Source organism: Dipteris shenzhenensis, chromosome 6 (assembly GCF_047967505.1).
Source record: "Dipteris shenzhenensis isolate YYH24624 ecotype China chromosome 6, Dip_SZ_1.0, whole genome shotgun sequence".
Classification (NCBI taxonomy): domain Eukaryota; kingdom Viridiplantae; phylum Streptophyta; class Polypodiopsida; order Gleicheniales; family Dipteridaceae; genus Dipteris; species Dipteris shenzhenensis.
In genome coordinates this window covers 38193130-38211693 of record NC_141601.1, presented here as the reverse complement: position 1 = coordinate 38211693, position 18564 = coordinate 38193130, and the positions used below count along the sequence as shown (strand labels likewise).

The 18564-nt window shown below is 44.1% G+C and overlaps 1 protein-coding gene across 1 annotated transcript in view; it reads left to right on the top strand.

The window, feature by feature from the left end:
- Positions 1 to 5087: 5087 nt before the first annotated feature.
- PUR4 (purine biosynthesis 4) overlaps positions 5088 to 18564 on the top strand; it is a 51071-nt gene continuing 37594 nt past the window's right edge. Inside the window, exons 1-3 of the mRNA XM_087376221.1 lie at positions 5088 to 5757; positions 5890 to 5986; positions 14470 to 14549. Of these exons, the coding sequence (XP_087232347.1) occupies positions 5689 to 5757; positions 5890 to 5986; positions 14470 to 14549 (246 nt within the window). The 5' untranslated portion in view covers positions 5088 to 5688. The remainder of the gene's footprint in view (positions 5758 to 5889; positions 5987 to 14469; positions 14550 to 18564) is intronic.

The window sequence follows — 18564 nt, the reverse complement described above, 5'->3', positions numbered from 1 at the left end:
CCAAGATCAATCGCCTGATTGTTTGCAATAAACTCAAAAAATAAACAACAAAAGGAATACACAACCCCACAACCACATAGGCATGGAACTTGACAAATCCACAAACAAGCTATCTCATACTCACACACCCCAACAACAACGCTGGAACCAAAACATGCAAAAACCCCACCCTACATGAACACATAGGTGGCCAGAACATGCATCAAGATGAATATCATAGCACCATATGCGATGACACAAAATAAGCATTACACATGCAAGACACAAAGAACTAAGATACACTCAAACTCACGTGAACCAAACACAAATCGAGACAATCCTACCAACACACACTCAGACAACCCACAAGCCTCACCAACAATCTACAAGTCAAAACATGGTGACACCCACTAACGAAAAGCAACCCAACCATAAGAGAGACATTATTATTAAAATACCAAAAGGCTTGCAAGACAAAAATCTAAAATACATCATGCATATACACCCCATGTAGGGGAACTAGAGGTGTCTTGCATAGAAAATGTTAAGGAGTTGCGCTAGGATCTCTATTGGGGTGTCTCGCATAGGCAATGCTAGGGCTTTAGGCTAGGGTCTCTGTGGAGCCTTTAATGTGTCTAAAACATGTCAGAAAGATGCATCTATTGCCCTGTACCCTCCTTTATGACTCTCACTTGGGGATGCCATGTAGTAGTTTTCTATGGAATAATCAGAGGGTGTGAGGTGGGTAGACTTAGTCCAAGGTTTGCTATGAGCAACTCTAGTTAGGGTCCCATCTTTGAGGTTTATCTTTGTCACCCCTTGGCCCACTAATCACACTTGGGGATGCTATGAATCAGGTTGGCAATGCGAGGCATCAATGAGGGTACTTCGGATGAGAGAGAGTCTACATAAGATACCTTATGAATATTATAAAGGTGTGCACTATGAGGATACTCTAGGGCATATTTAGTTTGAAATGAAGGGGCACTTTGATCTTTTGTTTGCCTTAACAGTACACACAATATATTCTATATATCTAACTTTGCATTATGGAGATCATGCTTATCATAGACTGAGGTACCTAGCTCATAGCGTGTTTTTGTTTTTTTGTAACTGACACAACTCTTCTCTTACCCATCCATAGCTTGGGATTACTACTTAATGGTGTGCATTTCCCCCCAAGTAACTCACTTAACTGGTGTCCTTATCAATATGTATTTTTACATTTTTAGTAGCTCACTTAACTCAACTTCCATCTTGTGACTGTAGGTCCCCATAGAGAACTTGCATCCCTTCCGCTAGGACTTGCATTCCAAGAGAACTTACATCCATTCCATTAAAACTACAAGACTTGACTTGAACCCAAGACTTTACCACATACAATGCCTATTCCGATGAGCTCGAGCCTTGGCTTAACCTCTAAAGACACCCAACACCTAAACCAATAAGCTGAAGCCTTAATATGTGCCCCTACTCAACTTTTATTCAAAATTCCCATTAACTAGTCCGCATTGAAAATCGTAGTTGCCTCTCCTCCCTTGCTCTTCACTATGGCCACCCCAAAATTCAACCATGGCTGTAGCACACCAACCCAGAGAACTCCTCTCCTACCCCATGGGATGTTGTGCTGATCCAATTGGGCTTTCGAAGATTTTGGCTTGTACAAGGGATTGCCGAGCAGGAGATGCCTATTCTAGTTCGCCTTTGCCACACCCATTTGGTGAACTTAATTGAATTTTGCACCAAGAGAGGAAGCATCTAATTTTGGTAATCCAGACTATTGGAAAGTAGAGCTACTCTAATTTTGGTAATCTAGACTATTGGAAAGTAGAGCTGTTCTATTATCTTTCATAATTCTAGCTACATCTCGCATTGATTCATTGGGCTGAGGGTTAATATGACAACCATTGATCTATCGAGATGATTGTTCACAAATGAGAAGATGCTAGGCATGCAAACAAAGTTTCTTGTAGAGCTTTATAAAATTTGCATAGCTTTGTAGGACTAATCATTCCTTTGAGGGCACAACTGCATGAGGGCACTGACTTCGAGTATCTTGGGAAGTGTGCATTTGAAAAATGGAATAAGATGAATGAGACCCTCAGTGAATGAATCATGCATAATAGTAGAGTCCAAGATGCCCTGTAGGGCTGAGGTAATGTGGTCCCCAATCATATCCCAATAAGAAATAAAAAACAGGGGTGTAGAGGGCAAGAAGTGCGATGCTAAATTTTAGATTGGTAAAGGGTACATCATGTGAAGCTCTCATATGAAGGTGCAATGCTAAATTCCAGATAAGTGAAGGGTACATCAAGTGAAGCTCTCATATCAAGGTTCACCAAAGCTAGAATATCTTGCCAAACTCTACATCTAGCATCATCCCTAGATGGAAAGACTTTTGGTAGATCAACTAGTGCATATAAGGGGTGGTATGCATGAGGAATTTGAGAGTCCTAAAAAACAAGGAGTGGATCTATGGAGCAAGAGTGTAGCATAGTTAATTCGGCTTCCCACAATTTCGACAAAGACAATGAGGCTTGTCAAAAGAAGTGCGGATGAGAGTACCAACAATACAAGTAAGGTAAGGCACATAATGCAACTTCAAGCAACGTTGCACTTTCCACCTTCAATTTAACTCTAAATCTCAGCTTCAATCAACTCGCCACCTGATCCTATTGAGGGGTTCAATACCCACACTCATGCACATGCTTAACCCACCGAGCCAAGCCCATGGTCATAATATACAAAATATTAAAAAAAACTATAAATCTACTGTGTAAGATTTCAATTGAGAAAAGGGTAAAATCTATTTGCTCCATTGACATCATATCCACTAGATTTATGGTTTTTAGTTGAGCATAGGGTAAAATCTCCTTTATGATTAGAGCTAGATATTAGCAAAGTGGAATTCGAGGATTCCTATGTTAATATGCATATCTTTTGACAGTGTTTGATGGCTAGGGATGACGAGCGAAAAAGAAGTACATGGCTCGGAACTCTCTGTTTTCATTAGGCAGTTAGCTTTATTGGGTGATAAAGGAAACTTGATGATTTGCTCTACAGGTGCTAATGTTTCATATATGGAAGCTCAAAAGTGAGTCAATTTTTAATAAAAGCAAGGATTTTGGTTCGTTTAATGAGGAAATCACTCAAGACTTGACTAAGACAGTTGAGTATTTTGCAGAAGTGTTTTGCCAACAGAAGGCTGCTATTAGCCAATGAGACTTTCTGTTGCTACCTTATTGTCTTATGTGGTTGTTGTCTCTTTTTTTTCTTTTCATATAGCTAATTATTTTTTCCCACACCCACCCATCCCACCCTCACACCCCCGTGGTCCTATCAAGGGGTACACTACCCTAGACCGGTTTGATGCACGGTCCACAACACTCATCCAGGCCCATCCCGTCCTCCAAGATTTGAACCAGTGACATGAGGATTGGAAATGCAATGTAATCCAAAAGCAATATTATCTATCTAAATATAATTCTCCCCTTTTTATAGGGAAAAAAGGGTAAAATCTTGTGTATACTTCATCTATATATGATAGCTGTTAATGAAGGTTTAATCTAAAAAGTTTTGCAATGGTGAATAAGGGGATTGCAACACATGCTGCAACCACTTCAAAGTGAGTTGAATGAAAGATCAAGGGAGTTGCGAGCACATAAATCAATCGCTACAGGGTTCCAACTAGTGTTCACGAAAAATCACGGTTTAGTGTCAAGTGAATGGAAGAATTTTGATTTTGACCGAAAGAAAACAAAATTGAAGGTCGCATAAACCTGCACTTTTTTTAACGGTAGGCAGCCTAGGAAGATGTTTGGGTTTTCTCACACTCCCTTGAGCCACGTGTCATGGATCTAAGCCCTTGATTTGGTTTCATCTTATGCCCTTGATTTCATTTGATGTAAAAGCTACGCTTTTGACTAAAGCACTAAAAGCATATAGGTGCTTTTCACAATAACACGTCTATATAAATATTTCAAACCTATTCGATTTGAAGAGATGGTCTACTTGATTTGCAAGTTTGGCTTATTGGCATGTGAAGCTTTGGAGAGCCTCGCGATGACCTTATGCTCTACTCTCACAAGCCTAAAAGCTCGACTTACTATAGTGATAAAACTCCCATTTTCCCGAGGTTGGAGAGGCACGTAACGTTGGCTAAGTGGAGAGTGAGAATGTTACGTGCTCTACTTCAGACTTCCTCTAATGATAGTTGTCTTTTTGTGTTGTCTAGAGTCTACTGAATGATCTGAGAATGTTGGAATCATCCCGCTCAAGGACACACGCACATCCTCTCAAGGTCACATTGGCAAGTTTTTCGGATATTGTCTCTCGACGTTCAACTATTGACATTCAGGTAATATGCTCTTTTCTTACCTATTCGTGAGACTTACACGTGGCGCTAATATACTGGGCGTTTATATTCTCGACGTTATCTTGGCACCTAAGGAAAAATCCGTTCCCTTGGATTATAACTCTTTGGGGAAGGAAGCGCGCTGCCTCCCCGCCCATACTATGTGTGGTTATAATAATTATATATTATATATTATAATATAAATATTTTTAATTACTGGTCCATTCAAAATTCTTGTTTTTAATGTGAATTCTTACAACATTCCTCTCGTTTAATGCATGTTATCGACGCGAGGGAGCAAAGGAAATCCCAGATGGATGTAAGATTGAAGGATGACTACACCTTTATTCATACGGTTGTAGTCCATGTAACAATATTGTAAAAATTGCAATGAGGATCAGTTATTGTATTGCCTTATTCATGCATTTGTTGGACTTCAGATTCCAAAATATGGACATCACAAAATCAATAATAAATCACCACCCGTGACATTTGCAAGGAGGATCGAGTCTTAATGGACCCTGTATCGTGTCTCATGTCCACTATTTTACTCATTCTTTATTTTCCTTAAGAGTTGATAAAATATAAGGATTCAGCTTCAATTTCGAGTGAGAAGTTACTTCTCATGCCGAGTTTGCAAATTATGAAATGTGTGAAAACCTCTAAATTTATGAAATTCTATCTCCAAGTTTGTGAGCTTGGACGTTTTTTGAACGTTTACCAAAAAATATGTTCTGTGAACAACACTATATCACGTTTTGGGAAGTTGCAAAATTACTCAAGTGGCGTTGAGAATCAAGCAATCGCTACAGGATTCCAACCGCGACATCACTTTTGGAAAACTGCAAATTCCTCAGTGGCTTTGAGAATCGGTCGAGGTGAAAGACCGAGCTTCTTCTTGTTGCTCAGAGCTTGCAACCACGAAGAAGAAGCGACGAGAAAAAACGACGGAGACGAAGATGAACTTTGAGAGGCGTGGAGTGCGCCAAATAAAGCTTTGGAGGCGCTTCATCATTGTTGCTTGAAAAGTCTCGACAATGACTGTGGCATCTTTGCCCTACACATACACCGTTTGTGGAGGACCTGTGCACCGCCATTGTAACCATCTGCGAGTTAGGGTTGCCAGCCATCCCGTAAATCTTTGAAGAATCGGTAGCCTTTTGGGAGCTCAGTAGCAACTTCGGCTCATTCTTCTCTGTCCCCCACACTTTCAGCTGGCCTTGCTCCATCGTCCCATTGCGGCGTGGTTCCTGGACGAATTTATTGTCTAGATAGTGCCGCAGATTGCAAGACACTCACGACGCACTCATTGCTTATTCCTTATTTGTAAAAGTATCAGAGTCAGTGCATTCAACATGCATTCCTCGCATTTGCTTATAGAGGATCCCCTACGGCTGGTGTCCCTCGTCGAGCCATCCAAGTCTGTAAGATCACTGGACTTTCTTCCAAAACAACGTTCAAGTCTGAAAAGTTTATGCTCGTTTCCTCCTCGTGTGAACAGTTCTCACCAGGAATAATTTGTAACTTGACTATCCTGATACTTGTCTCCATTGCAGCTCTCTTCTCCAGCATGGACGAACTTGACTGGAACGCTTGGGCCAACATCACGCTCAATAGGAAAAGCGGAGGCACGATCGAAGTCCCGGACGTCAGGTATCTTAGCTCTCAGGAATTCATCGGGTACTAGACTCGTCAAGCTCTCAACATATTTATAATATGTCGCTCAAACTATTTCAAAGCTACTCAAGGTCTGTTCGCTCAAACTATTTCAAAGCTACTCAAGGTCTGTTCCCAGTAGCGCTTTCGAAGGACCAGTTAAGATGAAACCTTAAATGAACTTCAAACTCAGCTTCCATAATCCAATCGTAGCCCTTCCATAGATGGCTAGAAACTAAATCGCAGCAACAAAGGACAAATCCCAGCCCGCACTTCAAAAATGCTTCAACTTTTGGCTGGGAACTTCAACAAAGAGCTGCAATTGATATCGCAATAGAGAAGCAAGACGCCATAAGGGTTACCCCCCTTAAGGTCTTTATTACAAAGTGGCTTCCAAGGGAGCAAACTGAAGGTTCTCAATTTACAGACTAGGCCAGGCAACTAGAAAGCACAAAAGCTGGAGCCTGCTTAGCGCTTGCAGGGCCTTATTTGCTTTTGGCTCTAGTGGGTCCTTTTTTCAAATACTTGTCTTGGTGCTTTCCCCCTTAGGTCCTATACATGTGGTAGCGCCACATGGTAGGCCATATATTTTTTTGTTAGAAATAACCACAACAGAGGGTATATGCAGTGGAAAGTAGATAGAATAGCCCAGAACTCACGTAGTGGTGTTATAGATGGAATCCCAAGCTTCGATACTTAGTGTGCTCAACATAAATGTGCAAGCCAGGAAATAGATAGTGCTCACAAGACAGATATAGAACCAACAATAGATCTATTTCCATTCAATGGACACAATAGGAAACAAGCCGAGAGTCCCACTAGAACGTGGTCCTCTGTCCTAGCCGAAATGTGCTGTCCTCCTACCTCTGTGGCATTCCTAGATCACTCAGCTTGCATGCTCTTGTGGAGCTTGACTGAGCTTTGTCACCGTGCCTGGGGAGTGAATGCTTCCTTGATCCCTGCACCTTCCTTGCACCTTGCTGGCCTGGAAGACAGCCAAGGACGAAGTCCTTCTCTTCAGGTCCTCCTGGATGGAGGCCCAAACCCTGCTGATCTGCTGTTCCAAACTACTCCCTGAAGGCTGCTGAAATGAATGAGATATGAGCTCCAAAGGCTCCCCTTTTATAGGGCATGAAGCCCTTCCATATGAACCGATCAGAACTGGCGGAACCCCCAGTCTGTGGTGGCCAACCCTGGTTTGTCCGGAACCTCAGCTTAGGTGGGCTGCTGCTCAAGCTCAGTCTGCAGCTCCTTCAGGTTCACCTTCACCTTTTGTGGATAGGCCCAAGGGCCCCCTTCTTGCTGCTCCTATGTGCTCTGAGAGGGCTGCTGTAGATGATGAATAATGAGGCCTAGGTGTTAGAAATCAACCAACAGAGGGTACGCACAGTGGAAGACTGATACAATAGCCCAGGAGCTCACACAGTGTGTGGTGTAGGTGGAATCACAAACTTCTTAACTTCATGTGCTTCACATAGATGTGCAGACTAGTAAATAGACAATGATCCAAGCCACCAAAGCAATATATTTCTGTCCAAAGCTATGGACACAATAGAAAAGATAGATCCAGAGTCCCACCAGATCGTGGTCCTCTGATCGTACCAAAAGGTACTTCCATTATCTGCCAGATATTGCTAGATCACTGAGCCTGCGTGATCCACCTCGACCGTTTGTAGACTCTCCGTCCAAAGACCTCAGCACCTTGCCGCCCTAGAAGACAGCCTATGTTCCAGCCCTAGATGAGCTCAGTCTGCAGCACCAGTGGGACTCTTCTGCCTCCTAGATGTAGGTTTGAGGGTGAGTCTTTGCTGCTCCTGCTGCTTCTTAAAACTGCTGGCTGCTGGACCTGTTATGCCACCCCAAGGGAGCCCTTTAATAGGGGAAAACCCCCTCAAAACTGACTGACTGGCCAGGCCTACTGGCCGACTTTGCTGCCCCCCAAAACCAACCAGGGGGCTCTCCTTTTGAGGTGCTTTTGGCTGCCTATTTTGCAGGCTTGGCCAGCCCTAGCCAGTCGACCTGCTGGCGGCAGGGTGCAATGATGATGTGGCAGCTGTGCTTAGCAAGGGGTGTGCTTGTGGAGCCCTGTGCTGAGGTGGTAGGTATGGTCACATGTAGTGTGTGCACAATGTGCTTGCAGAGGTTTAGTGTGCCTGCAGGGAACAGAGATGATGCGGCAGTGATGAGGTGGACGCTGCTGATGTGGCAGTGCCATTGAGAGGGGGTGTTAGAATGTCAGTGTCCCCACTTGTGAGCCCCCGATTTGAGGAGACAATGGGGCAGAGGACAATAGGGGGATGGAGGATGACATACCCGGCTTTATGGAGGCAGCACCTTGTTTGAAAATGCCAGCAGGCACCGGGGGGGCTGGAGCAGCATATGGAGGACACTTGGGCTTGGCATCAGCAGTCCAAACGGCCCACAAAGGGGCCTATTTATAGGCCAGCGGACCAGACCAGCCTGGTCTGGTCGGCAACATATAGCCCCAAATAACTGACCAAACAGGTCGGCTAGGGGGCCCAGACCTAGTTGGTCTCTTGATAGGGAGCCGACTCCCTAATCGGCCAGTTTGAGGGCTCCAGGCATTCCTATATAAAGCCCCCCCACTCCCCCTCATGCCTCATCACCAGCACTGACTGCCTTGCACCCGGCAAGCGTCCTAGGAAGAGAGGAGAATGCTCAGCCATTTTGTAACAGCATCCCTTTGCTGTTTTCACTGCTCACCTTTGAGCTTTTGTCAGCCCACACATTGTGGAAGAATATATATCTCTCTCTCTATCTCTTTGATTGTTGTTTGAGCTGCAGTGTGAGGAGTGAGTGATTCTGTCCTCTACTTTCCAACACTCTCTTCATTCCTTGATTGGTGCTAAAAGTGCTGAAACTATCAGATTGAAAGGGAAAATTAATGGCAGGACTATTCACATGCTTGTGGATAGCGGTAGCACTCATAATTTCATCAATTCTAAGACCTTACAGAAGGTGGGACTGATTGCTATTGAGATTGATCATGGTCTGAGAGTAGAGGTGGCAAATAGACAGCATTTGGTCAGTAAATTTTGTTGCCAAGATGCAAGGATCAAGCTCTCTGAGGATTATGATTTTGCTGGGGATCTCTTGGCATTGGATATGGGCTCAATTGATGCTGTCCTATGCTGTGATTGGCTGAAATCCTTGGGCTAAATCAGCATGGACTTAAATGCCTAGTCACTCAGCTTTGTTCACATGGGAAGATCTATAATTTTGCATGGTATTGCAACCCCGAAATTGCAGGTCATTTCAGCGAAGTAGTTGGCCAGAGAACTCAAGAGAGAGTGTGCCATCTATGCACTGAATTTGTCAGTTTCTCAGGAGGGTAGCATTTCCCATGTCGAGGATTGTGATAATGCAGAAATTGCTCTCAGAATTTACAGATGTGTTTGCCGATATGCCTTCACAGTTGCCTCCATGAAGAGATGTTGATCATGCCATAGTGCTTGACCCTGGTAGCAAGACAATTAATAAGGCTCCGTACCGTCTCTCGAAGGTAGTGCAAGAATTGCTTGATAAGAATTTTCTCTCTCATAGCACTTCTCCTTTTGCATCCCCAGTGCTCCTGGTGAAGAAGAAAGACGGTTCATACCACATGTGCATTGACTACAGAGACTTGAATAAGGCTACTATCAAGAAAATGTTTCAGATCCCTAGGATAGATGAGAGTTGGATGAACTCAAGGGTCCTTGAATTTTCACTAAGATTGATTTGAGGTCAAGCTACCATCAACTTAGAATGAGAGAAGGAGATGAGCACAAGACAACCTTTTGCACAGAAAGAGGTTTATATGAGTTCAAAGTTATTCCTTTTGGATTGATCAATGCACCGGCTACACTCCAGGCACTCATGAATAAGATTTTGCAGCCTTTTCATTACAAATGTGTGCTGGTTTTTTTTTATGACATCCTCATTTACAGCAAGGACAAGTAGGAACATATCAGACATGTCAAACCAGTCCTGGAAATCTTGGAAATCTAAAGCGAGGAAATGCACCTTCATGGTGGAAGATGTTGAATATCTTGGCCACATTGTAAGCAAGGATGGAATTGGGTGGATCCAGCCAAGGTAAAATGCATAAGGGACTGGCCACAACCATAAAATCCCACCCAACCACGGGCATGCTGAATTTAAACTTCATAATGGGTTGTTGTACCGCAAGGACAGAATTTATCTTGTGCCAGATTCAAAGAATAAACGGCTGGTTTTGCAGGAAATGAACCATCTCCTACAATAGGACATGCTAGTATCACTAAGACATATGAATGCCAACAGAATAAGGTGGACAGCCAGCTAGCTGCTACCCGCAGGTCTCTTACAGCCTCTCCCTATTCTTGAAGGCAAATGGACTCATATCACCATGGATTTCATCACAGCGTTGCCTTCTACAGAGAAGGGATGGGATAGCATTTATGTGCTGGTGGACAGAATGGCAAAACAGGCTCATTTCATACTTACTAAGATCTGGTATTCAGCATCACAGGTAGCTTGGCAATTTATTGAGCATGTTTTAAGCATCATGGCTACCCTCAGGAAATTGTCAGTGACAGAGATGCAAAGTTTATGGGTCACTTTTGGCAAGAGTTATTCACAGTGATGGGTACTCTCCTCACACCTAGCACTGCTTACCACCCAGAGATGGATGGACAGTCAGAGAGGGTGAACAAATGGGTGGAGGAATACTTGAGGCACTTTTGTCATGATACACAGAACTCCTGGGATAAGTGGCTGGCTTTGGCTGAATTTTGCTACAATAGTACCAAACACCTTTCCATTGGCATGAGCCCCTTTGAAGCAATGTATGGATGCAAGGTTGGGGTGCCGCCTTAAATGGCAGACATAGCTGCGAAAAATCAGCAAGCAAGGAGTGACTTGGAAAGAATGGATGCCCTTCTGCAATTGGGTGAGAAGAATATGCAGGATGCCCAAGCCAAGCAGAAGAAGTATGCAGATGAACGCAGGGGGTATCTATCTTTTGAAGAAGGGGATTATGTGCATTTACGCCTCCATAAGAACGGTTATGCCTCGCTGAAAGGTAACACCAATACGAAGCTTGCTCACAGGTATTATGGTTCCTACAAGATCATCCACAAAGTTGGAGAGGTGGCGTATGAGTTGGAGCTACCTAGTACCTCCAAGATTCACAATGTTTTCCATGTGTCCTTGCTGAAGCCGCATGTAGGACAGCATGTCCAAGTTCTTCTTGAGCTACCACCTAGGGATGAGGGGAGAGAGAGAGAGAGAGAGAGAGAGAGAGAGAGACATCTTCTGCATTGCATGTAATCAATCCTCTCTCATGAATTATTCTTATTTACAACATACCATTAAGCAAAGTCAAATTGTATGAGTGGAAGACTAGGAAACTTGATAGATAAGGAAGTGACCCATCCATCCTCCTTTGTTGGGTCGAACCCCAAAAATTTTGTGGGCAAAATTCTATGGGAAGGGATGGCTGTAATGAAGGGGGCTAATTTAGAGGCCCTTTAGGGGGATTTTAGGTGGGACATGTGGAGGGACTATATAAGTCTCCATCCACCATTCATTGTAGGACCTTTGATGTGACATCTAATCCTATCTACTCCCTCCTCCTTCCTCCTACATGCTGCCTACTCTCTCTCCTAATCTCTCTCTATCTCTCTCTTCCCCTCACTCTTCCTCTCTCTCTTTTCCTCTCTCTTCCTCTCCCTCTACCTTCTTCCCCTTCATCTCTCTCCCTCCTGCCAATTCTACTTCTTTCTCTAATCTGCCCTTCCCCCTTTCATTGCAATCTAGACCTTGAAAAGGCTTATGATCAGTTCCAACATTTTCATGGGTCCATTGATGATAAGCTGTCCTAGCTGAGCTTAACCAATGTCAGATTTTAAAAATGATTACTGGGCTGTCGTGTAATGACATCGAGTATGCTAATTGAGTATCAGCCTTTAATGCTTTCCCTTAATGCTCAATTTGAGTATAAGCTACTCTCCCTTAGTGCTCAATTTGAATCCTGCAGCCCAAGCATGTCTCTGCACCATTCAAGCTTCGTGCCACCCAATGGCTTTGTGAAAATATCAGCAACCCACTGATTTGTGGTGCAAAATATGAGATTGAGCTCTTCTGATGCAAGCTTTTCCAAGATGAAATGAAACTGCACTTCAATATGCTTTGTCCTTGCACGAAACACATGATGCTTCCTTGGACCCACGACTCTTTCAAAGCTTGTTGTGGATGATTTTTTGCCAAACACATATAGTGTCTGTTGTCAACCAGGTCGCTTTATGTACTGCCATGCTGGCTGCTTTGTACTCTATTTCAGTGGAAGACAAGGCAAGTGTTTGTTACCTGTTACTGCTCCAAGTAATTGCACTGGAGCTTTATCTTCTTGTAGATTTTCTATCATCCATTGAACGTACCAAATTTACATCTGTAAAGTGATGAAGATTAATGTCATCAGCATTTTCCTATGAAAGCCAAATTACCTTGTACCCTTAAGATATCACAGTGTCTTTTTGGCTGACTCGTTGAGGTCTTGTGTCTTTATGGACCGCATAACTGATATCAGGCCTTGTAGTGGTTAAGGAGATAAGGTTGCCCATAAGCTGCCTATGTAGAGTGGCTTCAAATGACCTGCATGAATCAGTTCTACTGCTGCAATATACACACTATTGGCACAGTTATGAGATCCACATACAAAATAATGCACCAAATTATTTCCTTTTCTGAAATAATATAGATTTGGATCAGCAAAACTTTTCTTGAATCCTCTCTGAAGGAAATATATGTGTCCTTGCATACCATGCCATGGGTGCTTGCTTTAAGCCATAAAGAGCCTTCTTTAACGTATAATATAGATTTGGATCAGCAAAACTTTTCTTGAGTCCTCTCTGAACGAAATGTATGTGTCCTTGCAGACCATGCCATGGGTGCTTACTTTAAGCCATAAAGAGCCTTCTTTAACCCATACATAGTCTGCTCTTTTCCTTTTTGTGCAGAGCTCTCTACTGTTCTGCATACACGTCTTCTTCCAAGTAGGCATTCAAGAATGCTGATTTGAGATCCATTTGGAAAACAGGCCAGCTTTTTTGTGTGTTCTGATAGTGCTGCATTTTTCCACATTTGAAAGGTCTTAGAATAGTCAGTACCTCACGGAGACATTATTTATATGGCTTCTACTTTTGAGGATGAAAATGGAAATGTATGTCCAGGATTATGTGGTAAAATGTCAACAATGCAAAATGAATAAGGTGAAACGCTTTAAGATTGGAGGCGTGTACCAAAGGTTGAATTTCAAAGGCTTAATTAAGTAAAAATGGGCAACTACCATGCATAATATTATATGTAATAATATATACAATGCCACATCATACTTTTTTGTATTGCTTTTCATGCATACAAGTATGCCTTCTCAGAGTACCTGAGTATGCTGTGTCTATGAACGTGAATGTTCTTTCATATTTATCATATGTGTGTGTATGTGGATAATAATCTTGAAAACCAGTGTTGTAAAAAAACATATTTCATTCGTATCGAATGTTGGGATGTTTCTAAAAGTCATATTAGCCCTCCATTAAAAAAAAAAAAGACTAGAATTTAGGGTTAATTTTCTGACCATATTAGCAATTTTTTATATCATGAATGATTAAGCTACTAAGAAGTCTTAACTTTAAAAAACCTTGTTAAAATCTAAGTTCCCAGCGTATGAAAATGCTCTTCAGCAACCACTAGAAATGGCTAACAATATAATCCAAAATAGTTGACTAAGACTCATACATCATACATATAATCACAATACCTTCATATGTGCACATGTGAATGCATGTTTGTTTACTTCTTTCTATATGCAGGTATGTATGTATGAGTATATGTATATAAATAGATGGCAAGCTATTGTCACTACTTTTTGATTAGCCCATTCCTCTAGTGCTACCCTTTGTAATGGTCTGACTTTGCCCTTTATCCTTGGGTGTTATGACAGAAACTCAGTACAAAGACCTTCATGTAAGTGAATACAACGAGCAGTGTGCATGCGTGCGCACACACCCAGTCATTCCTAGACAGAGCACACCCAAACTCATCCGCTCACATACAAACATTTCCATACGTGCATGCACACCCACATGCAAGAAGTATTTGTTTTATTATTAAAGGATGATGTTCGTACAGTGATCTACATCCATTTTTGGAGCTGATAATGTGAGTGGGGATGTCATATGTGCTACTTCTTGCTATATGTGATAGAGGTTATGATTTTCAACCTTGTAGTTTTATAGATTCATTGATTAGTGTGATTCGATTGTGACTTTAGCTAAATTTGAGATACTAGCTATTGGGGCAGTCATGCATCATTTTGTGATTTTTTTACTTTCAAGTATGTGAAGCATGCATCTATTGGTATAGCATAATATTTGGGTTTTGGTGAAACTTATCCTCTTCCACGATAGGATTTGCTGTCCTTGAACTCTAAAATTTTGCAGATTTTAGTTTTGGGGGGTCGTCTCTTCAAAAGATTGTAAGGTACACAAGAGCTCAGGCAATCAGTACTGACAGTAAAGAGGTATGGATGCTGCTTCTTTTGAAGTTTTTTTTCCGAATTAAATTGTCTTATTGAAGTGTGGACAAATTGAGATGAAGTTATATTGTTTTTAATCAATCACAACAATTGTAAATAGAAACTCTTTCTTTAAGTAAGAAAATTGTGGTAACATAGACAAGGAAATCAGGAAGTTGTGTCCGCCGTTTTCCAATCATTATTTGCTGTTCTGCATTCCTGGTTATACCAGTTGTTGCAGGGCATGCCTATGCTCCTCCCCTTGCTTTTTAAATGCGGATGTTTCCTGCAGTGGTGTTGTCATGCATTTAGCTCATCCATTTTGTTGTTCCTTCATAAATTGAGTTCTCAAATGTTTTCCGTTCCATGTTGTTGACCTTGGCATATCCCTTCTCCATTTGGATTTCAATTGCTTCTTCTGGGATATTTCGGTCATGATGTCCTTCAACTAATTAACTTCTTTGATGAGCTGAGTAATTTCATTCTGCAGTTTGGCCATTGCATCATATATCTGCCCTTTCACTGACCTGTATCATGGGGAGGCGGGGGGGTGGGAAAACAAGGCTCTCGTGTGTGAAGGAGCCTGCACTACAACCTCTGACTTGTGACTTTGCCGGTGGTTTGTAGGGGGAGTAGTCCAAATTCACTTGGCGCCGAACTAGTGGCATAATTGGCTCGATGCCTACCTTGATGGCCCATTGCATCAAGGAGGCCTTGACTCCAAGCCTATCCGCGCACTGCTGTAACGTCAAGTATGATGCCTGCTTAAGTTGGACCTCAGGACCTAAGCGAAGCACACAAATAGCTACTCCCAAGTCCTGCCTATCTGCAGAAAAACCCAACTGAAAAGTGGTGGTCTTCCCATGGGAGACCCACAGTTCCCTCCCCTGCGGGCCTAGCCACTCCTCCATCATGCTGAACCTCTGCTGCCCCATCATCAGATCAAACAGCGTGCGGGTCCACTGCTCCTCCCCACTAGCTGAGAAGTGAAATCCCTAGAAGGGACGAGTGCGAGAGCCGTACACTCCTATGGAACCCCCTTTTCGGGGCTGGAAAATCAGGACTGACACCTCCAGAGCAAGCGGGTATCTGTCCGGAATCTCTAGGTAGTTCCACGGTCCTAGCCTCCAAAACTCTTTGGGCAGAGGATGACCAGGGCGGGGCTTAGGACCTGGAAGCTGAGAAAAGGGCCCCGATGACCTTGATTGTGAGGAGGCAGAGTCAGGGCTGGGAGGCGGGTGGGGGGGAGGAGGTTGTTGTAAGGGGGCGGGGGGGCCGAGAAGGAGAGGCAGGGGGGGTGGGAGGTGAGAGTAACAGTAGTTGGGGGGTTGGGGGGGGGGAATCAAGGGGGGGTAGTGGGGGGCGACCTCGAGAGGAGGGGGCGGGGGAGGCAGAGGCGGAGGGATCTCCGAAGCCAACGCTGCTGGGGCTCCAGACTCCCGCTAAACGGGAACCTGGGTACTCTGCTTTGCTGTCACCTGCAGGTCCGAGCGGAGATAAAAAAAGGTCTCCTCCTCCTCCATTTGTGTTTGGTCCGGGGACTCGGCAGGCACCTTTCCCTTCGCCTTCCCTGTGTCCTGGGGAGAAGAAGTCTGCGCCTTCTTGTGCTCTTTAAGTCTGACTCTCCTCCTTTTGTTTTTTCAAGCTGATTTGGAGGGCTTCTTTTTCTCCACCTTGGTACAAGTCCCTTGGGAGGGCTCAACCCAAGGTGTTTGAGTCTGCTGCTGCCTTGCTTGTTGCTGGGGCCTGGCCGACGGATGGCGCTGAGCCTCCCTATGCTCCTGTCTCTATCGAGGGGCCCTGCCTACCAAACAGTCCCGTGCCAGGTGACCCATTTGACCCATCTGTCTGCACCAAAGACACTGCCCGGGCAAGCCAAAGATCTCCACACGCTGTTTGAACTCGCCTCCATCTAAGGTCTCCAGGAGGATCTCCTCTGGGAGGGACTCTAGATGCTCTGCAATAACTTGGAGGCAGGGGACCTCGTCGTCTGCCACTATTGAAGCCGTTGTCTGTGGTGGAGATGCTAGAACTGTGCTAAAACAATTCCCTATGGAAGGAAGAATAGATCTGTACTCCTTCGGCAGCCCTGGGAAGTGGAGCGTCACTGGGAATCGTGGCACGTGATGAGTCGAATCCATGTCCTCGACTGTGAAGCCATGGTACCAAGGAAGGAGGTAGATGACATGAGGGCCTAGTAGGATAGGGCTTTGCTCGACAAGGGAGGCCGTGGTGTCGGGGAAGTTCAGTTGCATGAGGAAGACTCCTCTCCCATAGATCGTGACCTCCTGGATGTGGTCAGTCCCTAGGGCTAAGATCGCCTGAAGCTGATCCCTGACCTGTTTCCTTGACGGGGTGAGCCCAACAATGTGACCCACTAGGGCCCTGTCCTGCAAAGCCTCTACTTCACACTTGACCTGCTGCTTGTCTTCCGAAGAGAGCATAATCTTAACCATAGTGGGGGTTGAAGGTGCTGCCATGTGAGCCCTTCTTGTTAGACCAAGGGTCATTGTCAAGGTCAATTCTCCTGAGAAACAAACACTGCTGGAGCTGTGAAGCAGAAGCTGCCTTGTCCTTTTGCTATGCTGATTTTTTGACAGTAAAAGGACTGATGGATGGGTGGAATCTGAAGGCAAAAACTGACTCTGCAAATCTCTTTTTTCCTTTTTTTTTTTGTGTGGACAGTAACTGGATGAGTAACCGATTGGTTACACTAACCAGGCTAATTGGCTCTGGTTTGGTTAGTCTGTAACTGAGCTCTAGAGTAGTTGGACTGATCTCAGTCTGGTTACACTAACCAAACGGGTCTAATTAGGTCAAGCTAACTGGACCAGGGTTAGGTTATTGGGTACTGGTTCAACTAACCAATGTCAACTAACTAAGGTCAATCAACCCAAGGTTAACTAACTACAGTTAAGTTAACCAGGATTGCCCTAACCACAGTCAACCACCCTCAACTTCTGCAGAGCGATGGAGAGGTGACGGACGGCGACGATCTCTACTTCTGTAGAGCGATGGAGAGACGACGGACGGCGACTGACACTTGGTCCTATTGCGCCACCACCAGGCAATAGAATGTAACATCGTCAAGAAGTTGGGACATTCAGTCCTGCAAGGCAAGAGACGAGGATGACGAAGAAGAAGCTCCATGGAGCGGCCAACTACTAAAAGATTCGACAAAATCACATCGAGGCTTCGTTGTTGCTCCCAATGATGGATTTGGCTCGCTCTGAGTTTGGAGAGGAGCTTGAACCCGTCCTTTGACGACGCTCCCGAATATAGAGCTCTGAGCCAGAGGTTGTGCATGTATGTTTTACTTGCAATAGTTGGGATGAGAAGCGGGCTACAGGCGTTGCTACATGCCGGCTGAGAGGTAAGCTAGAGACGTTGTTGAGCCTAGTAACTCCTTCCATCGTCATTAGCGAGCACCTTCTCCCGGACTGGATCTCCACCTTTCTTAGTTACGATCACAACCTGTTAGGAATATGGTGTTGCCCACGAGCTCCCATTGGAATCTTTTAAGTCTGAGGTGAGCCAAGCTCTCGCGTCACAGCTCACCATCCCTGGAGTCAACTAAGATCTCTTAGCTAGCACCCGGCACCCGCCTAGCCAAAGTTTCCTTGCCTTCTTTCCACCTTCTTACTGGGGATTTTATTTGTTAGCCCCAATGGCCCAGGCCCTGGCATGTGTATACGCTACACAACCAAATGTACGGAAATAGCCCACATTGGGCTTACAACCAAACGATGCTTGATAAGATGTCATGACCTTAAGAGCCTTCGTGGAACACCTGTTTAAAATATGATTGAGTACATGATGGCTTCCATCCAAAATTTGTGTGGCAACCCTTTTGCTTTTAGCATACATCTCCCCACGAAAGTGACCGATTTTTACCGATTTTTTCTTTCACCCTTTCCATTCTTTTGAGGAGTATACCTCACCGTAAACTGCTGTGTAATGCCCTTCTCGGTAGAAAATTGTTGCAATCATGTGGACATATATTCCCCTCCTTGATCTGAAC